Here is a 15,328-nt window from a genome sequence, read left to right as displayed (position 1 = left end):
TATACTACATTTTAGCTTTACCTAGCCAATAAGATATTCCCGTCAGTGAAGTTAGATTTATTAGCTTGACTTGTAGAGTGTTGAAAGCAATTGAACTGAATGCTCATGTTCATTTCCAGTTCAAACAATAAATAAGGGACCACAACTATGGGTGGCATTAGGGGTGTCAAACGGGTCGGGCCGACACGGCACGACACGGGCACGACACGGTTAAATGTGGGCACGGGCACGGGCACGGGCACGGTCGTGCCCTAGCACGGCACGACACGGCACGGTTTTAGCGGGCACGCGGACTGGCACGGGGCACGGAAGTGAGCAGGCACGGGCACGGGCACGGCACGGAAGTTGGCCTGGCACGGCACAACACGACACTGTAGTTAAATGGGCACGGCACGGCACGGCACGACACGGTTCTAGCCGGGCACGGACCCGACACGGTAGTTGAATGGGCACGGCACGACATGGTTTTGGCTGGACACGACACGACACGGTTCTAACTGGGCACAACACAAGGCACGGAAAAAAAGTTATTAATTTGACTTGTGACTCATGAATATAATGTGATTAAATGACAATAATTTTAATTACAAAACAAGGCATTTTAGTTTCATAATTTATAAAAAATAAGCTTTTAAATTGGAACAACTAAAAATAAATAAGGAAAAAACTAATTTTAAAGAAAAAAAACCTTCATGTGATTCAAACCCAAGTCCTATGGAACTTGGGTTTGAAGCACGGCCCGTTTGACACCTCTAAATGGGCACGACACGATTAAAAACGGCAATCAAGTAAAACGGGCACGTCACGATTAAAAAATGGGCCAACATGCCACGACACGATTTAAGTAAATGGGCCCAGTTGGCACGATTGAAAATGGCACTACAAGATTAAAAAAAAACGAGCCAGCACGGCACGAAACGATTTAAGTGAATGGGCCCAGCCCGGCACAACATGATTGAAAAACGGCACGACAAGACACGATTAAAAAACGGGTCGGCACAGCACGACACGATTTAAGTAAATGGGCCCGGCCCTGCACGACACGATTGAAAAATAGCACGGCACGACACGACACGATTTAAGTAAATGGGCACGGCACGGCACGACACGATTGAAAATAGCACGGCACGGCACAACACGATTTAAGTAAACGGGCACGGCACGGCACGACACGAAGCACGGTTGGCACGGAAGTTGAATGGCACGGCACGGCACGAAACGTGCACCTCTAGGTGGCATTTAGTTACGATTTTTCTTCGATCTCCTCAACGCACGGCATAGCATTTATGTTTGATCTGAAATTTCTGAAGTAAAACAAGAACCAAGAAAACAAACACAAAAGATAAAAACTGATATTTTTGGGCAATCCAATCGAGACTTCCACCAATCATACAATGTAGAAATGACAAACCGTGAAATCTATGAACTGTATTTTGAAGTCGTATTTAGCAATTACAACTTGCATGCAGTCAAAGTAATATGGCTTTAGCACAGCAAATACCCTGTCTAAATTTAGTCATAGCAAAGAAAAAAAAAAAAAGCAAGGCCAAATATAAACATAGGAAGATAAGAAATGATTGTAACTTGGGGTATCAAACACTTCAACGAATTTCCCTCTCTTCATTCTCTTTACGGTCCAAACACAGAATAGATATATTTTCTGATGGGAAAACTTGTAGAACTTCAACAAATCGGAGTGGTATGTAGCATTTGTTTAACAAACTAACTAACGAATCTCCTGATGAATTGCTTTCCGGAATGTTTGATCTGCAGTCCAAATAAGGCTTTGACTTACGTAGCGTCGACAGAGACACGCGAAGCAACTCCTGCACTTAATCTTTACGAAAATTAATGAAACGACACATTTGCGGACACATTTTAAATAGAATTTGCGTGTACTAGTATGAGTAAAAAACAAAAAATAAGGCCTAATCGTAAATTTGTAACACCCTATATAGCTAAAATCTTATTTATCCTGACATCATTCAAAATAGTAGGAGTATTGATCAACAAAAAGGTTTCACTATTTATGTGTGTCTTTATAATAGGACTTCCCAAAGTTTACATTGGAGGCCACTATTTGAGATAACGCCCCTGACTTGTTTTTGCAAGTAGCCGGAGAGTGGCCGGACAATTTTTTAGAGTGCTCTTGGAGTGTCCAAGAGGAGAATGTCGAAAAAAAATGGACATTTGGGATTTGAGTGTAAGACATGCGTCGGAGAGTGTCAGTATCCAACAACCGGTACTTTTAACCTCCGACGATGTATCCATTCAACTTCGGTCCTCACTTTCTTACTGTGTTAGCATAATTGGACAATCTCAATATTTACAGACAACACATTGTGACCACATGAGTATAGGACCCCGAGGCACCAAATCTGTAGTTGGAGACTTTTCAAGATAAGACGGCTTGACGTGTAGCAAGAATTTGTGGAAAGAAATGTTCGATTAAGACCATGTTTGTGAAGGCTAGGGGAAAAAAATGGAAGCTTTTTCAAAATCATATTTTTTGTATTCTGGTTTTTAAATTCATGTTTACCACCACCCTTGTTCTTGCACAAATTGAACAGGAGGGACAAATAACTCACGATTTAGAATGTACGCAATCGCACTTTTGGATCCTCTATTTTTCCCTCATAACCATTAGGAAATGAGGCCACAGAGAAATGAAAATTTTGTAAAATGGAGGCATGAGGGAAGAAAAATACAGGAACAATTATGTTTTTCTTTTTTTTTTGAACTGTAATTAAGGTTGTGTAGGGATTAAAGATTTTTGTAGGGATTTCTGAACGGTAAAGATAATGTTAGGCTATCAAGCTTGGATATATACACACACACACTGATGATATGGGATACAGGTACGGAGATACGACGAAGTCTAAAAATAAGAAGACATGGGTACAATTTTTACCTTTAATTTTAAGGATGGATATTGCAAGTGCCCCGCTGCAATGCTAATTTTTTTTTATTAAGGAAAAAAAAGCCTCTTGAACTAATTTGTACCTTTAATTTTAGCACACTTATCATCTAATTTTTTGAATATTTAAGACATCAACTTTTATCCTTCAAAATGTACTTTTTAACATAAAAACAATAATGAGGGATTGTGGGCTTATTATTTTGTTACTGTTTCGTGTTTTCGAGTTTTCTCATCTCTAGAAATCAACATACAAATTTCGCTACGCTGCATACTAAAAATTCAACACAGACAAATTTTTTCTTCAAAAGCCAAGTAAATTGATAAGCTAGACAAACCCACAGGACATACTGTTTTTGTTATGCTTTTGAGTGTGAAAATTCTCATATTTTAGCGTTCTTTGTTGCAATGTCAATTTTACTATAATGCCATGCAAGAAGTGCCACAATCTTAATTTTATAGAAGTTTTTGAGCATTTTATTTCTTTGCTCCTACATGTTCTTGATTTAGGCTCCGTTTGTTTCAAAGTAAAATATTTTTCGATGTAAAATTTTTTCCATGTATATTGATTTTGCAAAAAATAAAAGTTGCGTTTCTATTTTCCAGTACTTGGTTGATATGATAGTTGTAAAATGATGTATGTATCTATGTATATTACATACAAAATTTATCGTCTTTGGTGAGAAAGCACATGGTTAGGTCATAAGTGGATAAGATTGGAGCTCTAGGGGAGCTAAGTAAAGTAACGTAATTATTTGTCGAGCAGGGAAGTTAAGTTTGGAAATGACTTACCACCTTTTCAAAAAAAAAATTTATGTTTTTAGCCATACGAAGTAAAATGTTTAACTTGGTAAAATATTTTTCTGATTTTTGCACAACCAAACACCAAAAAATAAGTAAAACATTTTGTATAAAAATATTCACACCTAAACAAATAGAGTCTTAGTACGTACTAACTCATTTGATTGGCAAAAAGAAGAAGTATCTTTTTCCCTCTCCTCCTCTAGATCGCAATATCACTCTTTAATACATTCCTAGGAAACGTTTATACCAATTGTCTATGAAAATTTGTGAAAAAAAGAGAGGTATAGTGGCAAACACAAAATTCAAACTAAGAAAATTTTCAATAAGGTCGTGGCTCTGTGGGAAGTTGTCGGAAGTTGGTGGTCACTGGAGTTTTTGGTTTTATGGTGCCCCCAATAATGCATATTTCTAACTACGCCTCTGCTCAATCAAGACAAAACCTTAAAAGCAACCGTTGCTCTTGAAAGTCAAGTGGTTGCGTAAATTGTGAGGTGTCTGAGTATAACCAATGGAGACGGAGAATAGCAGCAGGTCATTTGTATTGGACACACATGGAAAAGCAATTTATTGAACACAACTTATGTGGCTCAGAGTGCATGGCTACCTTTATTGGAACGTCCAAAGTGTTCTCAATGGAATTTCTGAAGTGTCATATAGAGGATGCAAGATCTTGCAAGTATTTACTGCCCCTATAAATACTTCTCCATTCACTTAGAAGCTCTTCATTCCCAAAATCCACAACTTCCTTTCATAGCTTCATAGTACCGAACCAAAAATGACACTCTTACTAGCAAAGACACTTCCCAACCTGTTCGTTACATCCCAATGTCTTTTTGTCTTCTTCATCGTCCTCGCTTTCGTCTCTCCTTTTGATTCCACTGCTTTTTCTTCTTCTTCAACTAAGAAAGAAGTTGGAGAAGAAGGAATGGAAGCAGCGGCTCTCTTGGCATGGAAAGTTAGCCTTGACAACCAAAGCCAATCTCTCCTGTCCTCATGGGTTGTCGGAAGCAACCACTGCAATTGGATTGGAATTGGTTGCAAAATGGCTGGCAGCGTCATCACTCATATTGACCTTGAGGGTTATGGCTTAAGAGGTACACTTTCGAATCTGAATTTCTCTTCCCTCCCTCATCTTCTCAGCTTTGATCTTACAAACAACTCGGTTTATGGGACCATCCCCTCCCCGATTGGTAGCCTTTGGAGACTCACCCATCTTAGCTTGTCCGCCAACCGTCTCTTTGGCTCAATTCCACCTGGAATATGCCAATTGTCAAATCTCAAGACCTTGGAGCTGCACCAAAATCAAATAGGTGGCTCCATCCCCCACGAAATAGGATTGCTCCTTTCTCTTATTGAGCTCACTTTGAATTCCAACAATCTCACTGGTTCAATTCCTACTTCTATGGGTAACTTGGTCAACTTAACTACTTTGCACCTTTACAAAAATCATCTGTCCGGGTCGATCCCCGGAGAAGTTGGGAAGCTAAGGTCCATCATTGATCTCGAACTGTCAACGAACAATCTCACTGGTTCAATCCCTGCTTCTATTGGGAACTTGGTCAACTTAACCATTCTTTACCTTCATAGAAACCAACTTTCCGGATTAATCCCTGAAGAAATTGGAATGCTAAGGTCTCTTAGTGATCTCAGACTCTTTGAAAACAATCTCACTGGCACAATCCCTGCTTCTATAGGGAATTTGGTCAACTTAACCACTTTGTGCCTTTACGAAAATCATCTATCCGGGCCAATCCCTAAAGAAGTTGGCATGCTAAAGTCCCTCACTGATCTCGAACTCGATACGAACAATCTCACGGGTTCAATCCCTACTTCTATAGAGAACTTGGTCAACTTAACCACTCTGCAACTATACCAAAATCATTTGTCCGGGTCGATCCCTGAAGAAGTTGGCATGCTAAGGTCCCTCACTGATCTCGAACTCGATACGAACAATCTCACGGGTTCAATCCCTACTTCTATTGGGAACTTGGCGACCTTAACCACTCTACAACTTTACCAAAATCAGCTTTCTGGATCAATCCCTGAGGAAATTGGGATGTTAATATCCCTAAGTGATCTCAAATTGTCAACGAACAATCTCATGGGTTCAATCCCTGCTTCTATTGGGAACTTGGTCAACTTAACCACTCTTTACCTTCATAGAAACCAACTTTTCGGATCAATCCCTGCTTTTATAGGGAACTTGGTCAACTTAACCACTTTACTCCTTTATGAAAATCATTTGTCTGGGTCGATCCCTGAAGAAGTTGGCATGCTAAGGTCCCTCACTGATCTCGAACTCGATACGAACAATCTCACGGGTTCAATCCCTACTTCTATTGGGAACTTGGCGACCTTAACCACTCTACAACTTTACCGAAATCAGCTTTCTAGATCAATACCTGAGGACATTGGGATGTTAATATCCCTCACTAATCTCAAATTGTCAATGAACAATCTCATGGGTTCAATCCTTGCTTTTATTGGGAACTTGGTCAATTTAAGCACTCTTTACCTTCATAGAAACCAACTTTCCGGATCAATCCCTACTTCTATAGGGAATTTGGTCAACTTAACCACTTTGCTCCTTTATGAAAATCATCTGTCCGGGTCGATCCCTGAAGAAGTTGGCATGCTAAGGTCCCTCACTGATCTCGAACTCGATACGAACAATCTCACGGGTTCAATCCCTGCTTCTATTGGGAACTTGGCAACCTTAACCACTCTACAACTCTACCAAAATCAGCTTTCTGGATCAATCCCTGAGGAAATTGGGATGTTAATATCCCTCACTGATCTCAAATTGTCAACGAACAATCTCATGGGTTCAATCCCTGCTTCTATTGGGAACTTGGTCAACTTAAGCACTCTTTACCTTCATAGAAACCAACTTTCCGGATCAATCCCTACTTCTATAGGGAATTTGGTCAACTTAACCACTTTGCTCCTTTATGAAAATCATCTGTCTAGGTCAATCCCCGAAGAAGTTGGCATGCTAAAGTCCCTCACTGATCTCGAACTCGATACGAACAATCTCACAGGTTCAATCCCTGCTTCTATTGAGAAGTTGGCGACCTTAACCACTTTGCAACTTTACAGAAATCATCTTTCTAGATCAATCCCTAAGGAAATTGGGATGTTAATATCCCTCACTGATCTTGAATTGTCAACGAACAATCTCATGGGTTCAATCCCTGAAGAAGTTGGGATGCTAAGGTCCTTGGCTAATCTCAAACTTGACTCAAACAGTCTCACGGGTGCAATCCCTGCATCTATAGGGAACTTGGCCAACTTAACCACTCTTTACCTTTACAACAATCATCTTTCCGGGTTGATCCCTGAAGAAGTGGGGATGCTAAAGTCCCTTGTTCGTCTCGCACTCTCTATGAACAATCTCACAGGTGCAATCCCTAGTTGTATAGGGAGTCTGGAATTTGTTGTGTCTTTATCTTTTTTTGATAACCAACTTACTGGATCTATTCCCCCACACTTGAACAATCTTACACTTTTGAGAAAATTTGCCGTAGATAATAACATGTTAACTGGTCATTTACCAGAAGACCTATGCTTGACTGGATCACTTGAAAATTTACAGCCTTGTACAACAATTTCAGTGGACTCGTCTCCAAAAGCTTGAAAAATTGTAGCAGCTTATACAGGGTAAGGCTTGAGGGAAACCATTTTTCGGGAAACATATCAGAAGATTTTGGAATATACCCGAATTTGGATTATATTGATCTAAGCGACAACAATTTCTTTGGTGAACTATCTCCAAGATGGGGAAAGTGTAACAATTTAAAAAGCCTCAAAATGTCCAATAATAATATTTTTGGAGGCATACCGCCTACATTGGTAGATGCAACTCGACTATCTCGAATTCATCTCTCTTCAAATCATCTAGTTGGAGAGATCCCAAAGAATTTCGGTAGTTTGGTTTCATTGTTCGACCTTAGGTTGAATGATAACCAACTGTCAGGTAATATTCCTCGAGAACTCGGTCACCTTGCCAACTTAGAGATTCTAAATTTGGCAAGAAACAAACTAAGTGGCTCAATCCCTCAGGAGTTAGGGGACTGCATGAAGCTATTGAACTTGAGCTTGAGCAATAATAAACTTGGGGAAAACATTCCTTTAGGACTAGGTCAACTCCATGGACTTGAAAGTCTTCATCTAGGTGATAACTTGTTTATTGGTAAGATACCACAACAGATTGGAGCATTGCAAAGGTTAGAAATGCTAAATCTTTCCCACAATGAACTCTCTGGATCCATACCATCTTCTTTTGATAATCTGATAAGTTTGACATCAGTTGATGTATTCTACAATCATCTAGAGGGTCCTCTTCCTCATATCAGAGCTTTCCAAGAGGCTCCATTTGAGGCACTTAGAGGTAATGAAGGTCTATGTGGTAATGCTACTGGTTTGAAGACTTGCGAGCTTGACGGGGTTCCAAGAAAGAAGGAAAAGAAGTTGTTGATCCTAATTGCACTTCCTACTTTTGGGTTTCTAGTTCTTTCCCTCATGGTTCTCGGATTTTGCTTGTCTTTTAGTAAGAAAATGAAGAGCGCAACAAATGAGCCAAGACAAGTAAATAATGAAAATTTGTTTTCAATATGGAGTTATGATGGGAAAATGGTGTACGAAAACATCATTGAAACGACTGAGAACTTCAGTGCCAAATATTGCATTGGGGAAGGAGGATGTGTACTGTTTATAGAGCTGCCCTACCAAATGGTCAAGTAATTGCTGTGAAGAAACTTCACGCATCATGCATCTGATGGTGACTCAGTTAATCAAAAGGGCTTTATGAGTGAAATTAGTACATTAATAGAGATAAGGCACCACCACATCATAAGGCTTTTTGGGTTTTGTTAACATCCAAGACACTCTTTTTTGGTTTATGAGTTCTTGCAAGGTGGAAGCTTGCGAAAGGTACTAGCCTCGAAGGAAGAAGTAGTAGAGTTTGATTGGAACAAAAGACTCGACGTTGTTAAAGGTTTGGCAGATGCTCTGTCTTATATGCACCATGATTGTTCGCCTCCAATCATCCATCGTGACATATCAAGCAAAAATATTTTGTTTGATTCTGAGTACGTGGCTCACATCTCTGATTTCGGGACAGCTAGATTTATGAAACTTGACTCCGCCAATTGGACTTCATTTGCGGGAACATTTGGATACACTGCTCCTGGTATGTATATCCATTGCAAGTTTTTCTTGCTTGTTTTTTTAATCTCCAAGTCGACCTTAACATGGTAGTTTCATTTTACTTCTAAACCAATCAAGAATATACCAAGTTTTTGCCGCTTATATATTGCTAGGACAGTGAATTTATGTAATGTGTAAAGGCTTGAAGTCTCAAGAATTATGAACATTAATTCATGATGAGGCTTTTTTGGTTTTCTCGTATGGGAGTGAGCAAGGTACTAATTTGATAACTGGAATTGACAGGAAGCATATTTTATGGTTTACCCCACTCTCTCATACTAGTCTTTTTAATTAACGATTGCTTACTATTCGAAATTATGATTTTCTTATTCCCAATCAGGTTTCAATGTTAATTATAAAGTTTCGGCAATGGCATTCATGTGGCTTATGTTATTTCCACCGTCATGAACTCTACACAAAACTGAAAGTGAATCTGTGCATAAATTTGCAACTTCACCAATGCCTGATATGTAGCATGAGCATAGTTCTCCCCTTCCTCCCATCAAACAACCTTTTCAGTCAAATATTTTCTTCCCCTGGGCATTTTTTCGCAGAACTTGCATATACAATGGAAGTGAATGAGAAGTGCGACATTTACAGTTTTGGGGTGCTGGCACTAGAAGTGATTATTGGGGAGCATCCACGTGATCTCATCTCATCTCTATCATCATCTTCGTCGCCGTCGTCGTCATCATCAAAAACTGGACATGGGATTTTATTCAAGGATGTGTTGGACCAACGCCTGCCGCCTCCTACAAATCAAGTGGCAGAACAAATAGTGGTTGCTGCAAAAGTAGCATTTGCATGTTTGAATGCTAGACCGCTTTCTCGACCAACCATGCAGCAAGTTGCTAGGACGATGTCAAATCCAAAGCCATCTCTGCAAAATCAGTTACACATGATTACATTAGGAGAACTCGTTGGTGCCAACAGCTTCACTTCTTGAGTTTCCTTGGACTTAAGCTCTTGTGAGTTTTTGCTATGACCGTACAATTTCACTTTTCTTTTGTCTGCTTTCTGCTATCTTTTTTGCTTTGTTGATATTGAATAAACTTGATATGATGTACAATAGACTATGTTTATTGAAAAAATAATTGTCATGGAGATGAAAGAAATACAAGTTCTTTGTGGTTCTAAAATCAACTATTAAGGTCAAATAGCCAATTATTTTGGGGTGAAGATTTACATGATATGAAATGAAGGGGTGATTTTTTTCCCAGTATATACAGTGGATCAATATACCAAAGAAATACAGTGTCAGAGTTTGAAATCAAAACGTCTGTTAGCATCCGCTTAACCCCAAAATAACCTTCCATTCCATTTCCTATTTGACTTTCACCCTGGCACTAAAATTAAGGGGTAATTCAATCTGTCAATATGATAAAGCCTTACATCAGTGGATGTATCCTAAACAATCAACTAGATTTGAGAGGCTCCATTTAAGTCACTCAAAGGTAATAAAGGTTGATATGGTTAAAAAATGGTAATACTAGATTTTACTTTTTACTTCCTGTTTTGGAATTTTCTGCCTCTTTCAGTGGTGTTTTTCAGTTTTTTTCCCTTTGTGTGTGTAGCTTTTTGTAAGAAACTAGTGAACACGGAGAGAAAGCCAAGTCTAATTAACATTGATAATTTGTTTGCAATATGAAGCTATTACGGAGGGGGGAGTACTGTCTATAGAGTTGCCCTACATAATGGTCACACAGTTGCTGCAAAGAAACTTCATGTGTCATCGGATGGCCGGAGTCTTTTAGGATTTGCTAGTGAGATCGGTACATTAGCAAAGATACAACCTGAAAATATTATAAAGCTTTATGGATTTTGTTCACATGTGATGAAAGGCACTCGTTTTGAATGGAGGAAGCTTGGGACATATTCTCAGCTTGGAGGAAGAAGCAGTAGAGTCGTTATATTGGATTAAGACAATGGATGTTGTTGAAGTGTGGCAAATGTTGTCTTACATGCACCGCAATCGTTTTCTTCCAATCACTCTTCGAGACTTGTCAAGGAAGAATGTTTTGATAGATTCAAAGTACGTAGCTCACATCTCTGATTGCGGCACCGCGAAAGTCATGAAGAGTGACCCATCTAATTGGACTTCATTTGCAGGGACTTTTGGATACGCTGCTCCACGTAGGTACTTTTGCTGCCTCTATTTTTGAACTCCCTATCTCATTCAGTGTTAATCTTAACTAAACAATAATGCATATGGTAAGCTTCAAATCTCCATACGGCACTGTATTTACCGGACCTTCACATTCGAACTAGGCATAGCCATGAAGTCTCTTGAACAGTGATCATTCCTGATGAGGAGTCTTGCTCATTTTGTCATGTGGCAATGAGCAAAGTATCCTGTTAGGGATTTGATTTTGATAATGATGTTTTGTTGGAATAATTTTCAAACGATGATGTAATTTGTGATTATTTATGAATGTATAATATTTCTTAGCTTGGTGTATTTAGAAGTATGGTTCACAGGCTTTTGGATCTCATGATTGGATCTCACGTCAAGTTCTGGACCTCTATCTAATGGCTTTGTACGTCCAGTTGCAAAGTCCAAGTTTTGGACTTCAGTTCTGGATTTTATGGTGTCGTCCATTGTTGAAAACCAGATTACTCTTTTGGATCTCACTTTTGGATTTTAAAGTGAAGACCAATATCGAGAACCAGTTTTTACATTGCTCTGTTTTATTTCACTTTCTCTCTCATCTTTAAATATGGGTCCATGCCAAATCTCTTTGATTTCCATAAACCTTTTTATGGGGATTATATTTGCACACCTATATTTATCCTTTTTGGGCTTTTTCAAATATATGTTCTTGGTTATGGTGATTATGTGCTAATATATTTCCTTCATAGATTTGTCACATGCTTTATTGACTTTGTAGCTCAAAAGAGATCAAGACATTAATTCTTCTGACCGTTGAGCCGTATAAGAGAAAGCATAGAGTAAATGAGATGAACGTTGGTCATTTACAATAGAAGACTTTGTGGGTTTTTACTCTTGGTTATTTAAAGGATAAGTCTTCATCAGAGAGGTAGCCAGATTGATTGAGAAGAAAGAGCCTTCAAAGGATTCAATCATTCAAACACTCAAAGAATTCCAGTCTGATATATACATTGTAGTTTTATCCTCTTCAGACTTCAGAGAGAGCATTCACTGTAGAATTTTATACTCTCATTTGTTTGAGCCTACACTTGTAAATCACCCTTCCTTAGAGGGATTGATCATCACCACACTTATCCTACCTTGTGAGAGAGAGAACCCAATCCACTGTGTTGCCAGTTAGGATTTGAGTTTCTTGCTTGATTTGAGAAGTGTGCGCTCACTAGGTGTGAGTGTGCCAAGAGTTTGAGGAATTGGTCTGTGTGTATCAGTTGGAATTGTGAAATCAGGTCTGCGTGTACCTGATTTGTGGTCTGCGTGTACCACTGAGTCTGTGAAGCGTCATGGTCTGTGTGTACCAGAAGAAGTATTGTGAAGGAGTGTTGGCTCCTGTAAAATCTAACCCTGTAGTAAGTTCTGAGAACATAGTGGATGCCAGTGATTGTTCAAGGGAAACAATCATTGAAGAGTGGACTAAGCAATTAGCCGAACCACTATAAAAATCCTCAGACTCTTCTCGTACTTATTTTTTAGTAATTTCATTATTTTGATTATCCGTTTGATTTGCTAATCAAACTTCTTGGAAAAGAAAAAATTGTCTTATTACAGGAATCAAACCTGTTCACCTCCTGTAGGTTTTATCATATCTACTTTGCTAGTTGCTACCTAGAATTTATCCCACCCTCTCTTAGATATTGTCAAAATTAAAGAGAAAAAGTTGAAAGTTTGAGTTAATGATCTCATCACGTAAAATGCTCTTAGATATTCTTAATTACTAAATTAAATTCTAATGACGGATTGAAAGGCCGCCTGTAAAAAAACCAGTAAAAAGGAAACAAAGGACCGATGTATGGACACCGAAGAAACTCAATGTTTGGATTGAAATTGTCAAGCAGAAGTATTAAAAATGACAATAAAACACCCCGGCAGTATTTAGTACTAAAATTTATTTCAGTAATTAGTAATAAAATCAATAATAACACAAATCATCTTAATTAGTGATTCTAAGTCTAGATGCATGTTTCGTCTGGAATTCAAGCTACCTACAAATCATCTTAAAAAGTTGTTCGCACCATTTAGTTTCAGCGCGCTTTATTTTGAATTCCACGACTTTATTACTACACTCCACTTTATTTTCAAAGAAAGGGAAAAAAAAAATCATAAGAAATTTTTTGTTTGAATACAATTTTCCATCAGGTTGTTCCAAAAACTGTTATTAGGCATTACCCAATTACCTAACAAGTAGGCAATTGCTTTCCAAGAAAGTGTATGTACACATAACAAATACTTGTATGGAGAAATAGAAAAATTTACTGATATAAGCACAAGGATAACAAGGCACTGGCTATACTATCTCTTTCCAGTCCATAGAATCCTGTTATTACTGTGACTTCTGACACTAACGGTTGAGAATACTGATAGGCGCGTAAATGTTCACATTAGCGCCCCCTAATTTATCTTTGTTAAGTCTCATTTATATTATTATTTGAAGTTTTATGCTTTTATTCTTGTATTGTAGGTATCTGAAAGATTTGATAAAACAAGCACAAAGTTAAGAATATTAAATGGTGTTCGAAGCGGACCATTGGAAGGTTATATGGAGTCAAGAGTTAGTCCACGGGCATCACTGGGGAAAATGAATTGCAATTGCATTGATTGGGCCTAATGTTTATTAGTTGATGATTTAATGGTGGGCCAAACTTAATATGGAGTACGGCTGAAAAAGAAAAATAAGAAAAAGGGCTTTTCAAGTGGTACAAGGCTGGGCCACTATTATAAAAAGAGAAAGGAATTAGGCCTAAGCCACGGCCCACGAGGGTTAGTAATTTTTTTAATCACTACAGAAGGATATAAAAAGGAGGGGAGCTGCGCACATCGGGAGACTCCTTCGGAACATTATTTTCAGCAGCTTTTGGAAGAAAAAAGAAAAGCACGCACGAAACGAAGAATAGGGCTGCAGCAATATTGTTTAGTATTCTTTCTTCCTTTTAAGTTTTTGATGTCTTTTTCAATTACTCGCATTCCGATAACTAGTTTTAATTTCTGTTTTTAATAAAAGTTTTTCGTTGGTTCTTGTTTAACTTAGATTTTCTGTTTATTTTTCATTTTGCACAATAGCAGCATGTTTCAAGTTAGGGTTTCTTTTATTTTATGCATAATGATCAGTGAGTAGTCGTTTAGGTAGGGTCACGGGATGATTAGCACATCGTGGCCAGTTCAGGCACTGCGTCACGGGATGATTAGCACATCGTGGCCAGTTCAGGCACTGCTCTTAATTTCAAATAATAAAGAAAACGATTTTAGATTGAAAAATACTTTCCGTAGACGAACCCAGGCATTGTCGGAGCCCATGTGAACGAGGGAATGAGGGTCCAAAACTCATTTTTCGCTGCGCATGGGTATACGGCGACCATAGAGTCTCGCATCTTGCGGGATATTTTTATCAATCTAAAATTAAACGTTTTTAAGAACTCCAAACAGGGCAGGTTAATCCGGACTAGTTGCGAGTACTATGAATTCTACGACCGTACCTTTCTTTTAATTATTTTAAAAGTACAATCAATTTCTAGGTTTTAATTTAATCTCAATCAAAACGACAAGGGGTGGCTACCTGAAAGCCCATTTAAATTATAACAACCCGAATTTTTAGTCAGCACACATCACATCTCTGTGGATTCGACTCCGGACTTACCGGATATTGTGCTACGTCGGTCTCCGCCCTACGCTTTGGGCAACCCATTATTTTAGGTCTAGAATTCCGTCAAGCAAATACAAATAATAAAGTTGTCACTCTCTAATAGCTTAAGCTTTTAAATGAGTTGGTGGTTAACAATCTCATATGGTATTAGAACACGCAATAGATCCTTTGTTCAAACCTCACCGCCTACTGTTACCAAAATTCTTGTTTTCTTTCCAATCGACGTAGAATCGACGGGAAATCGTATTGTAAAGCTTGCTGGAATGTGGGTGTGAAAAGTGGAGTTTGGTTCCTTGCCGTATTTCAGGACTTCTTTGGAAACAAACAATGAAGTGGATGAAGTATGGAAGAATATTAACAAAATGGACTTTATTAACCCTCAAAGTAAAAGAACAACCAATCGAGATGATTGAGTGAACAATTACAAGTTAATTCTACTCCTAGAAAAGAAAAGATAAAGGTCTGATTGGCGTTGTTTGTGTGTCTTGAAACTGCTACTAACTTGTCTTTAAATAGGCCTCCCTACATTTGAATTCAAATCTTCCCTTCAAAGTGGCAGTTGAACATTCCCTCGAATTCTGATTAAGAACTTTCT

General features: G+C 38.5%; 2 protein-coding genes across 8 annotated transcripts in view; both read left to right on the top strand.

The window, feature by feature from the left end:
• The window catches only part of LOC131306502 (MDIS1-interacting receptor like kinase 2-like), a 57,188-nt gene extending 44,622 nt beyond the window's left edge, over nucleotides 1-12,566 (top strand). Inside the window, exons 2-5 of one of the 7 annotated variants that reach the window (XR_009193913.1) lie at nucleotides 9,484-9,897; nucleotides 10,771-10,961; nucleotides 11,039-11,062; nucleotides 11,818-12,566. Coding sequence is in view for 2 of the 7 variants with exons in the window: in XM_058332777.1 (XP_058188760.1) it covers nucleotides 9,484-9,875 (392 nt within the window). In the remaining 5 variants the exon portion in view is untranslated. Of the gene's footprint in view, nucleotides 1-9,483; nucleotides 9,969-10,770; nucleotides 11,750-11,817 lie in introns of those variants that run through there. The other 6 variants (XR_009193912.1, XR_009193910.1, XR_009193909.1 and 3 more) reach the window with 6 other exon arrangements.
• LOC131306499 (probable leucine-rich repeat receptor-like protein kinase At1g35710) lies at nucleotides 4,398-7,398 on the top strand. The gene is made up of 2 exons (XM_058332772.1): nucleotides 4,398-6,402; nucleotides 7,123-7,398. Exons 1-2 carry the CDS (start codon nucleotides 4,497-4,499, stop codon nucleotides 7,356-7,358), a joined length of 2,142 nt encoding a protein of 713 aa, XP_058188755.1. The 5' UTR covers nucleotides 4,398-4,496; the 3' UTR covers nucleotides 7,359-7,398.
• Nucleotides 12,567-15,328: the final 2,762 nt, after the last annotated feature.

This window comes from Rhododendron vialii, chromosome 11a, assembly GCF_030253575.1.
Source record: "Rhododendron vialii isolate Sample 1 chromosome 11a, ASM3025357v1".
Classification (NCBI taxonomy): Eukaryota; Viridiplantae; Streptophyta; class Magnoliopsida; order Ericales; family Ericaceae; genus Rhododendron; species Rhododendron vialii.
The sequence above is the reverse complement of the archived record's forward strand: the minus strand, read 5'-3'. Positions and strand labels throughout refer to the sequence as shown.

Coding starts and splice junctions, on each gene's coding strand:
- LOC131306499 (XM_058332772.1), top strand. CDS start 4,497: ATGACACTCTTACTAGCAAAGACACTTCCCAACCTGTTCGTTACATCC. Junction 6,403..7,122: donor CGATACGAACAATCTCACGG/GTTCAATCCCTG, acceptor ACAATCTCACAG/GTGCAATCCCTAGTTGTATA.